The 18,515-nt window shown below is 47.7% G+C and overlaps 1 protein-coding gene across 1 annotated transcript; it reads right to left on the bottom strand.

Annotated features, from left to right (window-relative positions):
* Nucleotides 1-101: 101 nt before the first annotated feature.
* Nucleotides 102-18,514, bottom strand: FAF2 (Fas associated factor family member 2). Its single transcript, XM_074603917.1, has 11 exons — nt 17,745-18,514; nt 10,212-10,280; nt 9,642-9,776; nt 8,856-8,932; nt 7,559-7,697; nt 6,145-6,230; nt 5,973-6,064; nt 4,356-4,533; nt 1,708-1,879; nt 1,344-1,487; nt 102-890 (listed from the first exon to the last, which is right to left on the bottom strand). Exons 1-11 carry the CDS (start codon nt 17,805-17,807, stop codon nt 708-710), a joined length of 1,338 nt encoding a protein of 445 aa, XP_074460018.1. The 5' UTR covers nt 17,808-18,514; the 3' UTR covers nt 102-707.
* Between the last annotated feature and the right edge of the window lies 1 nt (nt 18,515).

Genomic DNA, 18,515 nt, shown 5'->3' with positions numbered 1-18,515 from the left:
ATGCGGTGAGCAGTAACTTGCTGTAGAGCCCCAGCTGCTGGCAGCCCCTCCCCAGTGCTGGGCTGTGGCAGGGGCCCAGGCAGAAAGCATCGGCACAGACATGCTAGAGGCAGAGTTTATTACACTACGCAGGCTAAGAACCCTGGGCAAGACCCCACACAGGTAAGAATCGAACCAGCTCTTTATCAAAAAGTTAATACTATAGTCAACCCCATTCTCCTTTGGTCATTACAAAGCAAGAGAAATATTAGAAGAAAGGTATTTATACACAGAGGGAAGGTGAAGAGATTCTGTCCAGCCCTTCCCTCCCCACCCTCTCCCAGCACATTCAGGTGCCCGGTCTTCTGGCTGTCAGGAGCAGCAGAGTATCAAATCTTCACAAGATGTCAGGTTGTTGGGGTTTTATTATTATTGTCGTCAATAAAAGCAATAATTACCAAGAGCTGCCATTCCTGTTCCTCCCCAGGGAGGGCGGAGGGGCAACACCAGCTCCCCTCCCTCTCTGCCCTCCAAGTGTAGGGGATGGCTGTGTACACGGGGGTGTGAGGACGTGCACACACCTCCTCTCGCCAGTGCACACACACAGCACAGCTGGCACAGGCAATGTGGTCTCTGATCCCTCGTTTGTACGCAGTCTTTTAAAAAAAATATTGTATTATAATAATAATATGAATTTCTCTTTCCATTTTGTGTCTTCTGGAAAAGTGTCAATCGTCCGTGAGGTCCTGCACAAAGAGGACTTCCGTGTGGCTGAGTCCGGCCTCCTGCAGCGTGGGCGGGTTGGGCCACTCCTCTGTAGGGAGGCAGGGCAGGACACGGCGAGGGAAGTTGGCCTCAATCTGGAACTTTTCAGGGCTTTCTTTCAAGGAGAACAAGAAGTCGTGGATCACCTGGGAAAGCAGCACAGAAATAACTGCCAGCTGGGGGAGCAATGACACAGCCAGAACACATCCATGGCATCTCACAGGTTACCAGATTTGCACCGTAACTGTGTTGTGGACACAAGACAACCATTTTCTTAGCGTGCACAAAAATGGACTTGTGACAGAGTACCTGGGGAGTCCAGAGCTCTTATTTAACAGGGAGCAACAAGAGACTCAGGACTTCTTTTTCAGGAGAAGAAAAGGCTTCTTCCATTTTTCCCCCCCCTCTAAACTCCTAAACTGGTGGGACCAGGCGCCAAGACATCCTCCTTACCCAGGAACAACCCTGCCTGCTAAGGCTCTCAGCAAAGGTCACCCTTTGGCAAAGTCCAATGGAACCACAGCTTTGCGGAGCCACCTGGAGAACCTCTTGACCCCTCTCTTACTCTGGGAAGCCCATCAGCTCTGCCCCAAGCTCACCGTCAATGACTGTGTGAAGTGGAATCGCCGCTCCACTCTGGAATCATTAGGCAGCTTGAAAATGATCTTAACGCTCTCTGGGTCATCGGGATGTGGTTCGGGAGGAAGGCATTCGGATTTCCGCTCCTTCTCCTCCTGCAGCGTCTGCAAAGTAAAGGAGCAGGAGCAAGGGGCATGCGCTGAACTGACCTTTATGCTTGTCCCTTGCAGCGCAGCTGCTCCAGGAGCCTCGGAGGACACTCAGGCCCCAAGCAAGAGAAGGCCGCTCCAATCCAACAAGACAGCCCTGTGCAGGCACTGCTCCTACACAACCTCAGCATCCTGGAGGGCACAGCAGCCTCTCCAACAGTCAGTTTGCTCTCACCTGTCGCCGTCTCTCCTCTGCTAGTTTTTGCTGCTGCACTTCTTCCTCCTTCTTCTTCTTCCTCTCCCGTTCCTCCTTCTTCTTGCGCTCTTTTTCCTGGTCTGCACGCAAGGATGCCAGATATGCCTCGTCCTGCTGCTGCCTCAGAACTTGGGTTTGGTTCCTCTCTTCCCTGCAAGCGTAAGCAGGGAGCGGTCAGGGCTAGCAGGCCCCAAAGTGAAGGCACGGCAGGCAGACCTGAGGGTGCAGGTACAGCCGCAAGCTCATCGCACATCAGTTAACACCTCATTTAGAGGGCTGAGTACCACAAGCTCCTAGAAGTGTCCAGTCACAAGTGGTGTCCCCCAGGGTTCGGTGCTGGGGCCGGTTCTCTTTAATATCTTTATCAATGATCTGGATGAAGGGATTGAATGCACCCTCAGTAAGTTCGCAGATGACACTAAGCTGGGCGGGCGTGTTGATCTGCTTGAGGGTAGGTTGGCTCTGCAGAGGGATCTGGACAGGCTGGACCGATGGGCTGTGACCAATGGTATGAGGTTCAACAAGGCCAAGTGCCGGGTCCTGCACTTGGGTCACAACAACCCCATGCAGTGCTACAGGATTGGGGCAGAGTGGCTTGAAAGCAGCTCGACAGAAAAGGACTTGGGAGTGTTGGTTGACAGCCGGCTGAATATGAGCCAGCAGTGTGCCCAGGTGGCCAAGAAGGCCAACAGCATCCTGGCCTGTATCAGGAATAGTGTGGTGAGCCGGACTAGGGAAGTGATCATCCCCCTGTACTCGGCACTGGTGAGGCCCCACCTCGAGTACTGCGTTCAGTTTTGGGCCCCTCGCTACAAGAGGGACATTGAGGTGTTGGAGCGTGTCCAGAGAAGGGCTACAAAGCTGGTGAGGGGTCTGGAGGACAAACCTTATGAGGAACGACTGAGGGAGCTGGGGTTGTTTAGCCTGGAGAAGAGGAGGCTGAGGGGAGACCTTATCCCCCTCTACAACTACCTGAAAGGAGGTTGTAGAGAGATGGGGGCTGACCTCTTCTCCCTGGTGACAAGTGATAGGACAAGGGGAAACGGGTTCAAGTTACGTCAGGGAAGGTTTAGATTAGATATTAGGAGACATTTTTTCACTGAAAGGGTTATTAAACATTGGAATAGGCTGCCCAGGGAGGTGGTGGATTCACCATCTCTGGAGGTGTTTAAAAAAAGGGTAGATGGGGCACTGAGGGACATGGTTTAGAAGTGGCTCTTGTCAGGGTAGGCTAAAGGTTGGACTCGATGATCTTAAAGGTCCCTTCCAACCTCAACAATTCTATGATTCTATGATTCTATGAAGTCCAGCTGAGTCTCCACAGTCCCTAGCACACCAATGGTTTCCCTAGGTTGAGTGGAAGTGAACTGAACACAAAAGATTTCTCACCCACTGCAGCCTGACAGAGTGGACAGACAGCACACAAGCAGTGCCCAGGATTTCTGCCTCATTCCTCAGACTCTTCACAGTTTTACCTCCTTCCAATAATTCCTTGTGCATTTTAGAAACCAGAGGCAAAATGTGTTACTGAGTCCCCCGCAGAAACCACAGAACCATAGACTCATTTAGGTTGGAAAGGACCTTTAAGATCATCAAGTCCAACCATTAACCTAACACTGCGCCAAGTCCACCACTAACCCGTGTCCCTCAGCACCACATCGACAGGTCTTTTAAATACCTCCAGGGATGGTGACTCAACCACCTCCCTGGGCAGCCTGTTCCAATGCTTGATGACCCTTTCAACAAAGAATTTTTCCTAATATCCAATCTAACCTTCCCTGGTGCAACTTGACACCATTTCCTCTTCTCCTATCTCCTGTTATTTGGGAGAAGAGACCAACCCCCGCCTCACTACAACCTCCTTTCAGGCAGTTGAAGAGAGCAATGAGGTCTCTCCTCAACCTTCTTTCCTCCAGGCTAAGCAATCTCAGTTCTCTCAGCTACTCCTCATAAGACTTATTATTTAGTCCTTTCACCAGCTTTATTGCCCTTCTTTCGACTCGCTCCAGCACCTCAGTGTCTCTCTTGTAGTGAGGGGCCCAAAACTGAATGCAGTATTCAAGGTACGGCCTCACCAGTGCTGAGAACAGGGGGACAATGGGGCAGTGGAGGGGCAGGCAGAAGACCAGAAGGTGGCACCTACTTCAGACACAGCCCGCGAGTCCCTACAGAACTTGTGCTCACAAGGCGCTACCAGCACCACAGTCAAAATTCAGGACAGCCAGCCCAGGCTGCAACACTCGCCCACCGACTGGCTGCAGACACCAGCTCTCCTCCTGCCTGCGATGCCTTTGCTCCCAACTCAGCTCCTCCTGGCTATTGTCCAAGCTTTACCTGCAAAGCTCCACCACGCTACGGATGTGCTCCAACTGCGGAAACCAGTAGAGCACTCACACCCACCTTTTAGTAGTGGGTCTGTATGGGCAACACATCCAGCTCCTTGGCTATAGGTTGGCCTGAATTTATGGACCAACAATCCCACTGGGAAGAGGAGAACCCATGGTCTCTGTTACAGAACAGGAGATGCCAACCTACCTGCCTACACATAGTGTCTGGAGGGAGGAGGGGAGCAGGGCAGAGCCTGCCTCCACAAGGTCTGCATTGCTGGAGCTCAGGTCCCATCATACCTTTCCAGGCGTTCGGACACCAGGTATGTCTGGTTGGCATCCATGATGAACATCAGTTGATTAATGAGGTCATCAGCCTGGATGAGGCCTTCTAGCCGCCCAACTACCGTCATTCTGCGATCCTTCAGCATAATCACAGCCAGGAACGGGTACGTGTTCTCTCGCAGAGCCTGGGAGACTGGGAAACAGGCACAAACATCACCATAACTGCCCCATCCAGAAGGGTGAGCCAGGAGGTACAGCCCAAAGGCTCTCCATCACTAAGGGCCTAGGAAAGCAGCTTCCACAGCCACTGTCTCTTCCAAGGCAGAAAAGGCCTCAGCCTCCATTTTGTCAAACTACAGCTTATAAACTAGCAATGGGAGAAAATGGCTTGGAGCATAGAGACTGGGGGGGGAACAAACAAGATTTCAAATAACGAAAAAGGTTCTTGAATTCAAGCAGGAAGTAAATTGCTCTAAATGTCCATTCAGAATGGGACAAAAACCCCTGGGTTTAAACTGCAGGAAGAGAAAAAAGGTCAAACACAGGGAAACACTTGCTAATTTTAGGAATGGCCAGACTCTGAAAGATACTGTCATAGGGAAAATAGCAGACCGTCCATCCTGGACATTTCGGAACAAAATTAAGTTGTTTCTGCCAGTGGCAGGCTCTGTCTTGAAGAAGGGAATGAAGCAGATCAGGGTTTTTTAAGTTACTGTTCACCTGTGACTGACTGCTACCTCCTCCTCAAGACATGCACAGCATATCACTCAGCTTGGAACGGTCATTACCAAAGGAACCCTCCAAACCAAATCAGAGCAACCTATGGATTAAATGAAGGCCCACGATCCCTTCCAGCTCTGCTTTCTAGGCTGTGACTCCCAAAGCACTGCAGCAATGAAACTGCAATAAGTAGAAGAATGTCTCCTTAGAAAGCCATTCTTTCAAGGTGCCAATAGCTGGTAGCTGAATTATGAAGCCAGGAATGACCTAGATTTAGAGCCAGAACTCCTGGTCTCTCCTGCCATGAAACAAGGCTCGGAAAAGACACAGGATGCATGAACAGAACTTTGGGAAAAGCCCCTATTTGCAGCAAAACCCTACCAAAACGCTGACAGGCCACGTATCAACAGCTCTGGAAAGACTGTACTTAGAAGACCTCACTGTGGACTTTCAAGGAGAAAGAGGGACTGGGCGTGGAGTGAAGATGGCTGTCTCAGAAAGGGAAAGAATGCACCTAACAAGTCACTCCTGGCCTCAGGCATAATACGAACCAGCGTTAAGGGCACAGCTAGTTAGATACTTGTTTCGGCACTCAGTTTAATCCTCAGCACACACCCACCAACTCCCATTAACAAGGCACTAAAAGCAGCCTGAATGCCCACAGCAAAGAGCACACAACCAGGAGTGCCCAGCAAGACACGGAACAGTAGAGGTTAACAACAGAAGGTCTCTCTCTGGCATCCAAACAGGCCCTCTGAGATGAAAAACAACATGTATTTCCCCCTGCAATCCAGAAATCTCTTGTCTCCTTGCATAAAAACAAAACACAAGTTTTAAACAAACTTTAAAAGTTTGTCCCAGAGAACAAACACATAAGTTTGTCCTGGTAAAGGCCAGGAGGGACATACTCACCTCTGTATCCCTCTGGTTTATTGGTCGAGCAAGCCCAGAAGAGCATTCTAGTGTTTATGAGGGTGATCACCTCAGGTACACACAGCGTATTGCTAGGGAACGAGAAGAGACTGTGTGAACGAAGCTGCATTAAAAGTGCAAAGATAACTATTTGAAAAACTCTCCTACCTACCGGCAGAATTCATCTGTGTCTTGGTGGTCATCTCCATGAAGATAAACCAACAGGAAGCGCAGTTCCCGCTTGGCATCATTCAGTGCCTTGGCATAAGAGCAGAGGAAGTTAAGTTACAGGGTCTCTAGGCAAGGGGAAAGCAGCACCCACAAGACTTACGTGACACAGCTCAGCAACATTTACCCAGCCCACTACTCTGCCACTAGCATGGCTTTAATAAAGCAGCAGCAGAGACGAACCTGTCAAAGCTTCTGACTAAACCCTCATTTAGTGCTGTTCTTTCACACTCCTTTCAGGACTTTCAGGCTTTGGAGAACACTGAACTCGGGGAGAAGGCAGGTAGACAACTACGCAGATCAACACCCCCCACCACCCCACCAGACCCAGCTGGCGGTGAAGAGTCCTCCTTCATCCCTCAGACTCCCAGCAGCCAAGGCTGAGCTTTCCAATCTAGCCTGTACAGGACACAACCTTCAGACCACATCAAGTGAAAACACTACAAAAAAAAGATAACTCAATAATGCGGCAGGCCCCGACAAAACAAAAACCAACCAACCAACAACAAAAACCCCTTTTTGCATCTACAGCCTCTGGATTCCACCCACCCAAGAGCATTTCTTAGCAAGACCACAGGATAAGTGCATAATAGGCTCTCTGTTTTACAGGCACTGAATTTTGGTAGCCTAACCATTACATGGTTATTTGAGTTTGGATTCTAGGAAAGACAGAGGGGCCCAGAAGAGCTGTGGAGGTGGCGAGCTCCATCACTGTGCAGCGTGGAGCAGATACAGACTCCACATTCTTCTCTGGCACTCAGGAAGCAGCGCTGATCCAACTGCCTGCTGGGACACACTGCAGGAGGCCCTTCCCTTGGCTAGCCCGAGAGAAGCTGCAGAAGAGGCAGCACCCGTTGGGACGTCCCACTTTTACAGAGAGCACCATCAGCCCAGATCTAATATACAGATCGCTCACCTCACGTAATTTCTTCAGGGACTCCCTCTCTCAATTTTGAGATCCCACACCAAGTTCTGGAGTTTCATTATAATACAAGCCCAGGCAGTCAATCCCAATTTGGTGAACAGAAGGACAGATTCTGGCATACCGCATCAGTTTATAAAAACAAAGGCAGGATTACAAAGAATAGCTGTTGGCTACAGAGCCATACAGACGGTCGAGGAACAGTCAGAGCAGCTTTGCTTTCCAACTTTGCAGGCTTGGCATATCATCAAGCCTGGCAGCCACTGGTTTTCCAACACACTTGTTCACTAGCTCTCCATTACCCTGTTAGAGAGTTTGGGGACAAACACTGAGCTTTTAAATGAAAAGTGATTTTGCCATGTAGGCCCTGACACCATCTGGCAAAATCCCCACTCTCCATCTCCCCAGGATCTACGCACCAAGGTGTGACACTGACCTGGCTGTAAGTTCCCTGGTAGAAGACAGGGTGTATCCTCCCATATTTTTCCTCAAACATATGAATAAACGAAATAATGTCACCCACTGGGTCAGTGACCCGACTACGAGGATCAGGGCGTATAAAACGCAGAGCAAACCTAGAAAGGAAGCACAGGACACTGGAAATTCAGCTTACTGACTTTCTGAAGAACAGGTTTTCTTTTGCACAGACAGTCACTGGTATTCATAAGGAGGAAAAAAGTCACAGCTGAGACCCTTGAACATTTCTAATCACAACCTAAACCGCCACCTGCTCCAAACTGATACCATTCCTACAGAACTCCCCCCAGTCAAATAATATCTCATGCCAGGCATCAGCAAGTATCTGAATTCTGTGTGATTAACAGTTTTGACTTCCTCTGAAGCATCAGGCATAAGCCACACCAACAGTATGAGGTTTGAGGAATTTAGTCAAAGACAGGCTGTTAAAAGCCACACAGTTTCGTCCAGATAACTTTGAAAACTGCATTTCTGCTATTCCAAGACTAACAATTCCACAGTGCAAAGAGCTACAGAAAGAGAACATTACACTAGGAGTCCAATGAAGACAGAATAAACAGCCATTCCTCTGAGGCTGAAAAAACTTAACTGCAAGACAGATATTAATGTTGTTTAGTTCTATTGATGCACAGAAGTTACACTGAACTTTGAAAAAGTCTTTAAGGGGCAGGAGTAACTCAAAGGATAAGCTGCCAAAACAATACAGATAGCAGGACTGCTGGATATTTACCACGTTTCAATACTCCCTTTTCTCTCTATCAATGCTGTTAAGGAGGCAAGATGAACTAGCCCCTCAGGGTACTAAAGGGAGGAGAGGCAACAGACACCAAAGGGGAAAAAGCAGAGGTGTTTACAGTTTGGGTTTTGCCAAGTAATATACAGGTATTAGGGCAGGTTAACCTGCAGCCCAGCCCAATGGGACACAATTCTGATCAAGGTGTTTGTCCAAGAATACCAGACAGTTTCACACTGTTTTGCATCCCCTTTGTGTGGCACTCAAACTGTAAAGCTGTGCTGAGTTAGAACTCCAATTAAATATTTCCTTTACAGAGCTGCACGATGCTCTTTTTGTCTGCAATAAGATTTATTTCTTACTAAACAGCACAGGAACCTTACCAGGATACAGATTAAGCCAGTTCAGCAAATAAATGGAAAGTCTGACATTAAAGATCCAAGTGACAGAGGTACAGCCAAATCTAAGCTAGAATGTGCCTTGATGCAGTCAATACATGAGTCAGCACAAAAAAAGTACTTACCTAAATATATCAAGTAATGTGTAATAGGTAAATCGGAATGGAAGCATTATGAAGTAGTAACCCCATCCTAACAGGCCCTGCAATTACAAACAAGGCATTAGAACAGTCTCCATCCCAGGAACAGACCTGCTAAAGCAAAGCGGCCACCAGCATCAAGCTTAGAGGCACACACAGGACTATCAGTGTTCTAACCACTGCAAAAAAGCTCAGCAATACTTCATGGCTTCGGACGCATCAAATCAAATTTAAGTGACTAGCATGGTTCAGTCAGAATTCAACATGACGCGTCTGAAAACCGGCATCACTGACTATTCAAGCAGCAATGCTTTTGCTCTGTGCTAGTTTTCTTAACTGTACAAAGGGATTAACAGCACCGAGTCTTACAGGTGCTCAAGCAAATTTGTTTGCGGAACATTAGTGCAAGTAATTGATTCTGTATTCAAGTTGATATAAATTTTAGGGGGGCTCTTAAGAGAAAAAATATCACTTTGCCATAAGGAGCAGACAGTTCTCTTTTCCAACTGATCAAAAAGCTTTTCTACACCACAGCAAGACATTCTATGCCAAATAAGGCTGTCTCATACTGTGAATCACACCACAGAGAAAATATCCACAGTAATAATACAGGCTGAAGGAACAGGTCTACATTTTGTTTTCAGAAGATAAAATATTTAGAAAGGAGATAACAGCATACAAAGAAACAATTCCTTTCCCTGCTTGCAAGTTCTGTTGTTCACAAACAGTCACCCAAGAAGCAGGACAAAAATCCACTGTAAGATAACTTGCCCTTGGCTGTGGCCTTGAAACAACATAGCTGTAGATCCTGTGGTCGGCTGTATTGACCTGCAACGGCCGCGATGGAGGAGGATTAAACACACTTGGGACACCCTCTTGCTCATTCAGTCGGTCCTGTACAGCTGCCTTTGACAAAAGAAAGAGCAAAGGGAGGTTTTAGACATTCAAGGATAGCAGAAGATGTCTTTTTTTATACTTTGGACACTAACAGTAGGTATTATTTGTCCACAGCCCCAGAGCACGCAATAAGCACGACTCATTACAAACCGTAACCACCAATACCCTCTTCTGTACAGAAAGCCTTCTCCATGGCTGCCTGCACACATGCACTATGGGAAGTTACACAACGTGCCAGACAAGTGATTGTCCAGTTGTAACAACTCTGCTGTATACTTCTGGAAGCAGCTCTCCAGCAATATCAAGACACTGTTATAAAGAACTACTAGTGTAAATTCAGGGGTTGGCACATTAAATCTTACTGGTAGGACCTCCCCTCCCCACAGGGTACTCTGCTTAATCCAGGTACTTGGAAACTGCTACAAATCTTATTTGCAGTGGTACCTCTATGTTCCAGTTGTGCTGCTCCAGTGTGTGACGACATTGGTCCATGGACTCTATGCCAGTCAAGTCCTAAAGAAGAATAAAAGCAGATGAGTGTCAGGAGAGTGCTATATTTTTACTGTTCTTTGCAACACATGAGCATTGACAGGAGTTACCACAACATTTTTTTTAAAGTCCTCTGCTCTCAGTTTAAGAGCAGAGCAATCTGAGCTAGCCCAAATCCGTAAACACACAGGAGGCCTCAAACAGGCCTTTGCACTCTTCCAGCATTAGCCCATTCTCACCAGTGCCCACGGCCCATAACTACAACTGCACTCAGCCCAGTTAAGAGTCTAACATAATATTGCCCATAAATTTCACTCTGGAAGGACATGCCAGACCAATGCCCTCAAACGTCACCTCAAAGCATCAACTTAAAGGACAGGCAAAGCATTTCTGAAAACCCAGGACAACCATTACTTCACTCACTGCAAGCATAAACAGACTAAAACCAAAATGAGCCGGGCACTAATGAAGGTAGCGTTTTCCAGCATCACAGGGGATTCTATAGTAAAAAAAATCCAGTCCAACACAAACAGTAGCCAAAACAGAAAACATAGTCCAAACACATCGGCAGACCTCAAAGCCACTGGGCTCTCACACCAATGTCTGGAAGGCATATTTTAACCCTGTGCCAGTCAGAACTTCTGCACAAGAGATCAAACAACAGTATTTGTTATTACAGGACGCCACGTCAGCACCTCTTGAACGAAGACAAATCTTCACTGAAGCAAACATCCCTGTCACTGTGCCACAAACACATCTCTCCCCACACCACTCGCTGGAAGGTGTTTGAGTGGACATTCCAGGATTGTGCACCGCACCTACCACCACAGAGCCAAGCAGGCACTTTCACAAGAAAGCACAAAGCCACAAATGTGCTGCTGCTAACCTTTTAACAACAATCCTTTGAATCAGTCAGTGAAAGATCATTACATGTCACACCATTAACAATGCTGGCAATTTTGAAGGAAACTACTGTTATTTTAAAATTAAAAGGAGTAAAAAGATTTTCTGTAACTGGGCTACAGAAAGCCAAGAAAGCAGTTATACCTTCAGCCACAATTATTTAGCTTGGATACACGATGGCAGAAGCAATGACAATAATTGCCATAAGCAGTGTAACAAATTCAACATTAAAGCTGGTGATATAAGGAGACTTAAAATATGACAGCTTCTCCAGCCAGGCCATTCTTGACAATAGAACTCCACAGATTTCTTAATGCTTCATGTTGTCACCTGGTGATTTCTCTCCAGACACCTCCCTAGCCAGGCTGTAACCCCACAGAGGATGCACCTCCCTGGGTGGCTCAGGGACCATGCTGAGTAGTGAAGCGGGCTGCTTTGCCACTGGACTGCTTTGCACTGTGATAGATGGAGCCCGCTGACCTGCAGAGGTTGTGTGAGCTGAACTACACGAGAGCCTTGCCTGTCTTCTGCCCACCAGCGCCACGCACTCTTCTCTGCCACACCTAAGATCTCAGCCATGCAGGAGTTTGGCAAAGAGCAGGAAGCTTTTGCTCCCTGTGTCTGTCATACAGCAGAACACAGCTTTTCTGCAAGAGGCAGCCTATGATGATTGCAAACACAGAGCAGTGACTTGAGATAAATCCTTGTGCATGGTTTCTATTACACCTTGTGATCCAATCCATTGTTATCAATCCTATTTAATTCTGCTTGTCATCTCCCCCATTTCTTGCCTCATCTAAAAGCCCCTGATGCAGTCTTGACAAGCTGACCATTTAAGAACACACTGAATTGGGGTTTTACTGGAAAAGGATCATAGAATCATAGAACTTGTCGGGTTGGAAGGGACCTTTAAAGGCCATCTAGTCCAACCCCCCTGCAGTAAGCAGGGCCATCTTTAGATCAGGTTGCTCAGAGCCTCATCAAGCCTGGCCTTGAATATCTCCAGGGAAGGGGCCTCCACCACCTCTCTGGGCAACCTGTTCCAGTGTCTCACCACCCTCCGTGTAAAGAGCTTCTTCCTAATATCCAATCTAAACCTACCCTGCTCTAGTTTGAAAACATTGCCCCTCACCCTACCACTATAAGGATGGTGCATCTATTCCCTTCCCTGCCCCCATTCATACATTCCACATGCTATTTCCACCTGAGTCACACTGTGGACAAATGCCCTATTCAATTTCTGGGCTGAGTTCAAACTTTGAGCATTTCTTGTCTCCTTTCTCATGAAGTCTCCACAGACCTCTACCTTCTCCCTAGTCTACTGTGCAAAAAATCATTGTTTCATTCTGCCATACAGAACCAGACTGTTCAAAGCTTGCTGACATTAACTATGTGATTGCAGTTACTCAGAAAAAAAGCACTTCAAGTCACTGCTCATTGATGTATAGTTATTAAAAAGTAAGTCTGCAGCAAGCCTTGCAGGGGAGCACTACAGCAGTTAATTTCCTAGAAGAAGTGAAGCTCAGTGAACTCAGCTGTTGCTGCCAGAACACCTTAATCACTTACTTCACAATTTAGTGTTTTCATTTAACCATCTTTAAAGATTTGTTTCACTGAGTAAAATTTAGGTTTTGTATTCTGATCTTTTCACCCCCAAATCTTACAGAAGGCACTTCATTGTCCTTCTACAAGGACATCTTAAAAGGCATCTGCAACTTACTCAATTATTTGATTTTACAACAACATGTGTATTTAAAAGCCTTGAAAGTCTTCTGATCACCATTCTTTAACACCCTGAAAATTCTGCTGCTGTTTGCAAAATTTACAAGACTCAAACTCATTCACACCTTTGTCTCTAGACATCTGGATTATCGCTCAGCGCTAATAACAGACCTTCACAACCAAACATTCTCTCCTTTTCAAATTATGCAAAATGCTTTAGCAGTTTTAGGTCAGAAAGCAGCACCAAAGTAACAGCCATGCAGAACTATGAAAAAGCATTCAATAAGCACTGAATGACTGCCGCATTTGCAAGGCCTACTGAGCTCCACAGAGACAGATGACAGGCTGGCTAACTTCACCCCTTCCCGACCACCATTACAGCAACAGGCATGCTGTTGTCAGATCTCAGAGTCTTCTTACAACAGCACTTCTCCTTGGAGGTGAAGCTACTTTTTTTTTTTCCTCTTAGCATCTTAATACAGTGGCTTTCAACATGAAACAGAAGTGACAAAACCACCCCAGTAGCACTGTGCCTAGTGCTCCCATCACTCTTGTGATCAATGAAACTACACAATGAAACATTGCAGGGAAAAGAAATTGCCCGTGTAAAGGCAGCTTTAAAAACTGAACACCTTTTTGAATGTTACTTTGACACACTCCATGAGACAGACACACTCCAGTTCCAGGATGTTCTGGAAAACACACATGGGTTCAGAACAACTTGCTCTCAATGTAAAGGAACCACAGGAAGACAGTTCAACTGTCAGTTTAGACAACACTTGCTGGTAAACACTGATACTGTTCATTATCACTCCCAATGACCATTTATACTATTATCTCAGTACCTTCTACAGCTACTGCTTCACCTTAGTCACAGGAACAGATCACAAACTTGAACCACCACATCATTTCCACTGCACCAGTTACAGCGTTTCTGGTGAATCTCATGGCTAGCTGCCAACTGCACTATTCATATGCCAGACAAAGCAGCATGTATTATACCTTAGCATCATTAAGGGAAGACAACAAACACTATCTTCAAATCAGTCACCAACTACTAGTTTGCTACTCTGTCTCTTATTAGGTGCCTCAGAGAGCATACATCTTACACAGACATAGTGAGTAATAAAAAGATAAGGTCCCCTCTTAAAAATAAAATTAATCCCATTAAACTAGCACCCTCAAACCTTCAATAAATGTAGATCCAAGCTCAAGACAGTGGATAACATCTAGAAAACAAAATACTCAGTACCACAAAAGCCAGGGAAGTTCAACATTGCCTCTCAAACTCCTCAAAGCACAGCACTGTCCTAAAACATACCAAAGCTGCTGTTGGATATAGTTATTTGCATCTCTTACCTTTGAGACTGTCTAGAATGATAAAATCTTCTCAGTACTGAAGTAGTGGAAAAATGCAATTCCATGCTTCAAATGCAGAAGGAATACTCCTGAGTGGACAAAGGTTGTAAACTGGACTTACGAAATTGTTCCCCTCTGCTGATACACTCGTGTGTTGAAACACAGAGATGCAAATCCACAGGACTGTAACTGGCACTGCTCTTAGCTCCGAACCCACTGCCAAATTCCAGAGAATTATGTTTCCAAGAGCAAAGAACATCTGACTTCAGGCAGCAAAAAAAGCCTTTACCAAGAGAGTTTCTCTTTGCATATTACAGCAAATGCTTTTAAGAGGGTTTTGATCAATACGCAATGCACCGAATAGGAAAGATGCCTGGAGTTTCTTGTTTCCTCCTTCCTCTTTAAGCAAGAGATGTTTTCAGTCCTGAACATTTTGTTTTCCCCAATTGAAGCTAGAGATGGTATCATGAGTGCTACCTTTTTTCTTTGTGAGTACACTCCATTACTTTGCACTGGCATATTATAACTATGTTAGACATCAGCCCAAGTGTAATGGGCACAGATCAATAACAAGATCCTACAAAAGCTGCTTGGCTGTTTCTTCCATCTCCCAAATGGAACTGTATCTCCACAGCTTTCTTAACCTGTTCAAAGCAAGTTTCTCTCTACAAATGTCAAGACAGCAAAGTCTCAACAGGCAAATAATCTGTATGCTTTTATTCATTTACATTAGCCAATGCTTCTGCAGTAAATGGGAGGCCAAAAGCACCTAAGAGTGCTTTTTTTGCTGTTATGTCAAGTTTATCCCAATTATCTCTCCATATTGGTACTTTTTTTTCCTTCCACTCCATTAACCTGCCATAGCAGTGTAGCAGACAACTGTTTATTCCAGGCCTGTCCATAGGAAGAGAGCTGCTACTTCCACCATTCTGCCAGCACAGCTGTTTATATGAGCACTATCAAAGCACATCAAGCAAACATCAGTGGAATTAATGCAAAGCATGTATTTAAACTGTAACCCCAACACCTTGGCCCACAAACACAACAACAGGCGTTCATGTCTCTACCTTGGAAGGAGGCATTTCCAGCAGAAGTAGGATAAACAGGGTAGGACAACAGCTTCTTCACCCAGAACTGCTGTTTGCTGGGTGAATGGCAGCCTACAGCTCTTGCTCAATGCTTCCCTTATGGCTCTCCATTTAACTGTAACACTACTGAAGGCTTTCTGCTATTGCTTGCCTCGTCTGTTATACACACTCCCTTCTTTCGTAGTCTGCTCTCCTGCTTTATTCACGCGGCAGTGGCATGCCACCTTCTGTGGAAGTACAATGCTCTGCCACCACAAAATGAATATTGTACAAATTAGTTATGACAGTGCATAACAACAAAAGTGTAAAGTTATCTTTGAAAACATTTGAGTGTTCCCTGCAAAGACAGCGGGAAGCCCCGAAAAGTTTACAAGCTAACTGTAGCAGTACTTTGCAGCAATAGCAACATACAAATCATTTTAGTGAGACTTTGCCATCCTCTCCAAACAGCAAATGCTCTTTAACAGAGTCCAGCTAAAGCAAACAAGAAAAAAAAAACTTTTCCAGGTGGACTAATTTACTCTATCTCATTTCAAAGAAACAAGCAGGACTGCACACCTGAGCTCCTTTCAGCCAGGTGTCAAGTACCAAAGGAGAAGGAATCACCAATGAAGTCTGTCACTGGCCCAGCCCTGGTGAAAAGCTAATCCCATATACCCCAGGGGACAGAAGAATGAGAGTACCCTGGTATCAAAGCCTTCTGGAACACAGCTTTCACACCAGGCCTCTGGACAGCAGCTGTCTTCTATCTGAAAAAAATTCTCCCCTTTATAGTCTAAGGAGCATTTCCCTCCACTTCACACCAGGGCTGAACAGGAAGCTGGACTAAAACCCCAATCCCTCCTTCTGACTCCTTCCCCTCCAGCCCCCAGTCTACCAGCCATAGCAACACCAGGTAGCACTAGGAAACAGGATTCTTTAGTTTCACAGCTGCCCACAGGGTTTTGAAAATAGCAACAGGGACACTGATGAGTGCAGCTGGTCCTATCTGTCCAGATTCAGTAGATTAATAAGTACTACAATATCTTACAGCAAGAGAATGGGAGCTGGAGGACAGCCTTTTACACATATATATGTGTGCAGCATAAACAATGGCTTAAACCTCACATACTTACCAGGGAAATGGTAGCATTGAGAAAGCAATTGTTAACATGGCTCTGCCTCCTTTGTCTGTAAGACTGCCCAACAAGCTTAATTTGCAGTAAAGATTTAGAGGGGATATATGTAAAAAAATTTTTTCTTAACTATAGTGCTGCTAACACTGCAGCACATTAATTACTTCAGGAGGTTGTTGAATCCCTCTGGCTCAGAGGTAAAGGTTTGGCAAATATCTGTCTGGAATGATGAGCAACACCTGCACCCCTCTCAGCTCTGGAAGGCAGGGCTGGATGCCTCTGAAGTCCCTTTAAGCCCTATAATTCTACAGTTACATCACATCAAAAAACACAGAGCACAGCCTAAAAAAATGACCATGAAGCAACAAAGCACTTTTGAGAGAAAATACCGTATTTGTAAAAGAACTCTGCAATCCAAGGAACACCACATGATGCCCTACAATTCAGCAACAACAAATCCAAGACACCTGAAGACAATTTTCATTGGCCAGCATGCTTGATTACTTCTCACTGAGCAGCCCTAAGTATTTTAACTCCACAGCACTATTTCCTCCCTAATAAACCACATCTGCAGATTATTTTTTTTAATTAATCAACTGCTGCACAACCCCAGTGCTCCGGCAAACCAAAGGTTAACAGACCCAGCCCATGTTATGTAGCAGACAGCAAGATTAGATCATTAAAATCCCCAGTGGCCTCCCCCCAGTAGGCATTACCAAACCATGAGGGTTAGAAACAACTTTCTGAGAAACCACGTCCCATAAAAACCCACTGGCTAACCCTTCCAAGATGCCAGGAAAGCCTCTCCCATTCACTGCTAATAACGAGAAAGGGAATTTTTCAGACTACTTAATTAAAACGGCCACGTCTTACCAAGGAGTTTTTTCCCGTGTGCATTATAATGGGGTTTATTCAGCAGTCACTTCCTGCCTCCCCAATTAGCGATGACAGAACACCATTCCTAACGAAGCGCTCCGGGCACGCACAGCACCGGCCGGCCCCTCAGCGAGGCCCCAGCCCGAGAGAGCCCGAAGCCCGGGGAGCCCAAGCCCCACGGAGGAGCTTCACTCGCCCCCGCGGAGAGCGCTCTTGCCCCCGCCAGGGCCAGGACCACAGGGGTCTCTCCTCTCGCCCCCCACCGCCGGGCCCGCTCCAGGCGAGGCCTGCCCCAGCTCTCAGTGAACCCCGTACCCCCGGCCCGCCGCAGGCCGGCGGGGCGGGCCCAGTCCAACCCGTTCCGTGCCGGCGCGCCGCCTCCTCCGCTCCCGCCGGCCGGCACGGCCCCCCCGCCGAGGCGGCACCTGGAACTGCAGCAGCTTCTCGGTCTGCTCCGCCGTCAGCTCCCGCTCCTCAGGCGCCGCCATTTTGCTGCCGCCTCTGACCCGCCGCTCCGTCACTCTCCGGAACTGACGTCTCCCACCCGCACTTCCTGCCCCAGCTCCAGGGCGCGGGCGAGCGCGCGCGCACGAGGCGCCGTTACGAAGCCGACGGCCGTTTATCGGCCGCCACCGGAAATGCCCGACCGCGCTCCGTAAAAAGCCGAAGCGCTCTCGGGCCGTTCCGGAAATACCCGAGTCTCATCGGCGGGGCTTGGCGCTCCGAAGAGTTCCGAAGTGTGCCGAAAGCCGCTCGGGCGTTTCCGGAGCTGGCCGGGGTGGAGGGGGGGCTGCCTTTGGCTGTGGGAGCGGGCCCCGCGGGAGGGGGGAGGCGGACCGGAGCCCCTCGGGAGTTGCTTGTCACCGGAGTGGCCTGTCCGCCACTGGGTGGGTGCTGCCCCGGCCACCTCCCGTCCCGCCGCGTCGCCCGTCCAGCGGCGGCGGCTCCACCCAAGATGGCGGCCGCCACTCAAGATGGTGGCAGTGAGGGGCCGCCCGCTCCCACCCCGCAGCGCTACGAGTACACGCGCGGGTGGGGACGGTGCCCCGGGACCACGGCCCGGCGAGCGCGAGGGGAGGCGGCCGAGCAGCCCCGGCCCTCCATGCCCGCGGTGGGGCCGCGCCCGTCCCGTCCCGGCGGCGGCGATGCGGAGAGCGAGCTGCGACCGACTCCCGGCCTGGCGCTGCGCCGGGAGG

This window comes from Larus michahellis, chromosome 11, assembly GCF_964199755.1.
Source record: "Larus michahellis chromosome 11, bLarMic1.1, whole genome shotgun sequence".
Classification (NCBI taxonomy): Eukaryota; Metazoa; Chordata; class Aves; order Charadriiformes; family Laridae; genus Larus; species Larus michahellis.
Note: the sequence above shows the minus strand (reverse complement) of the source record. Positions and strands in the feature narration are given on the sequence as shown.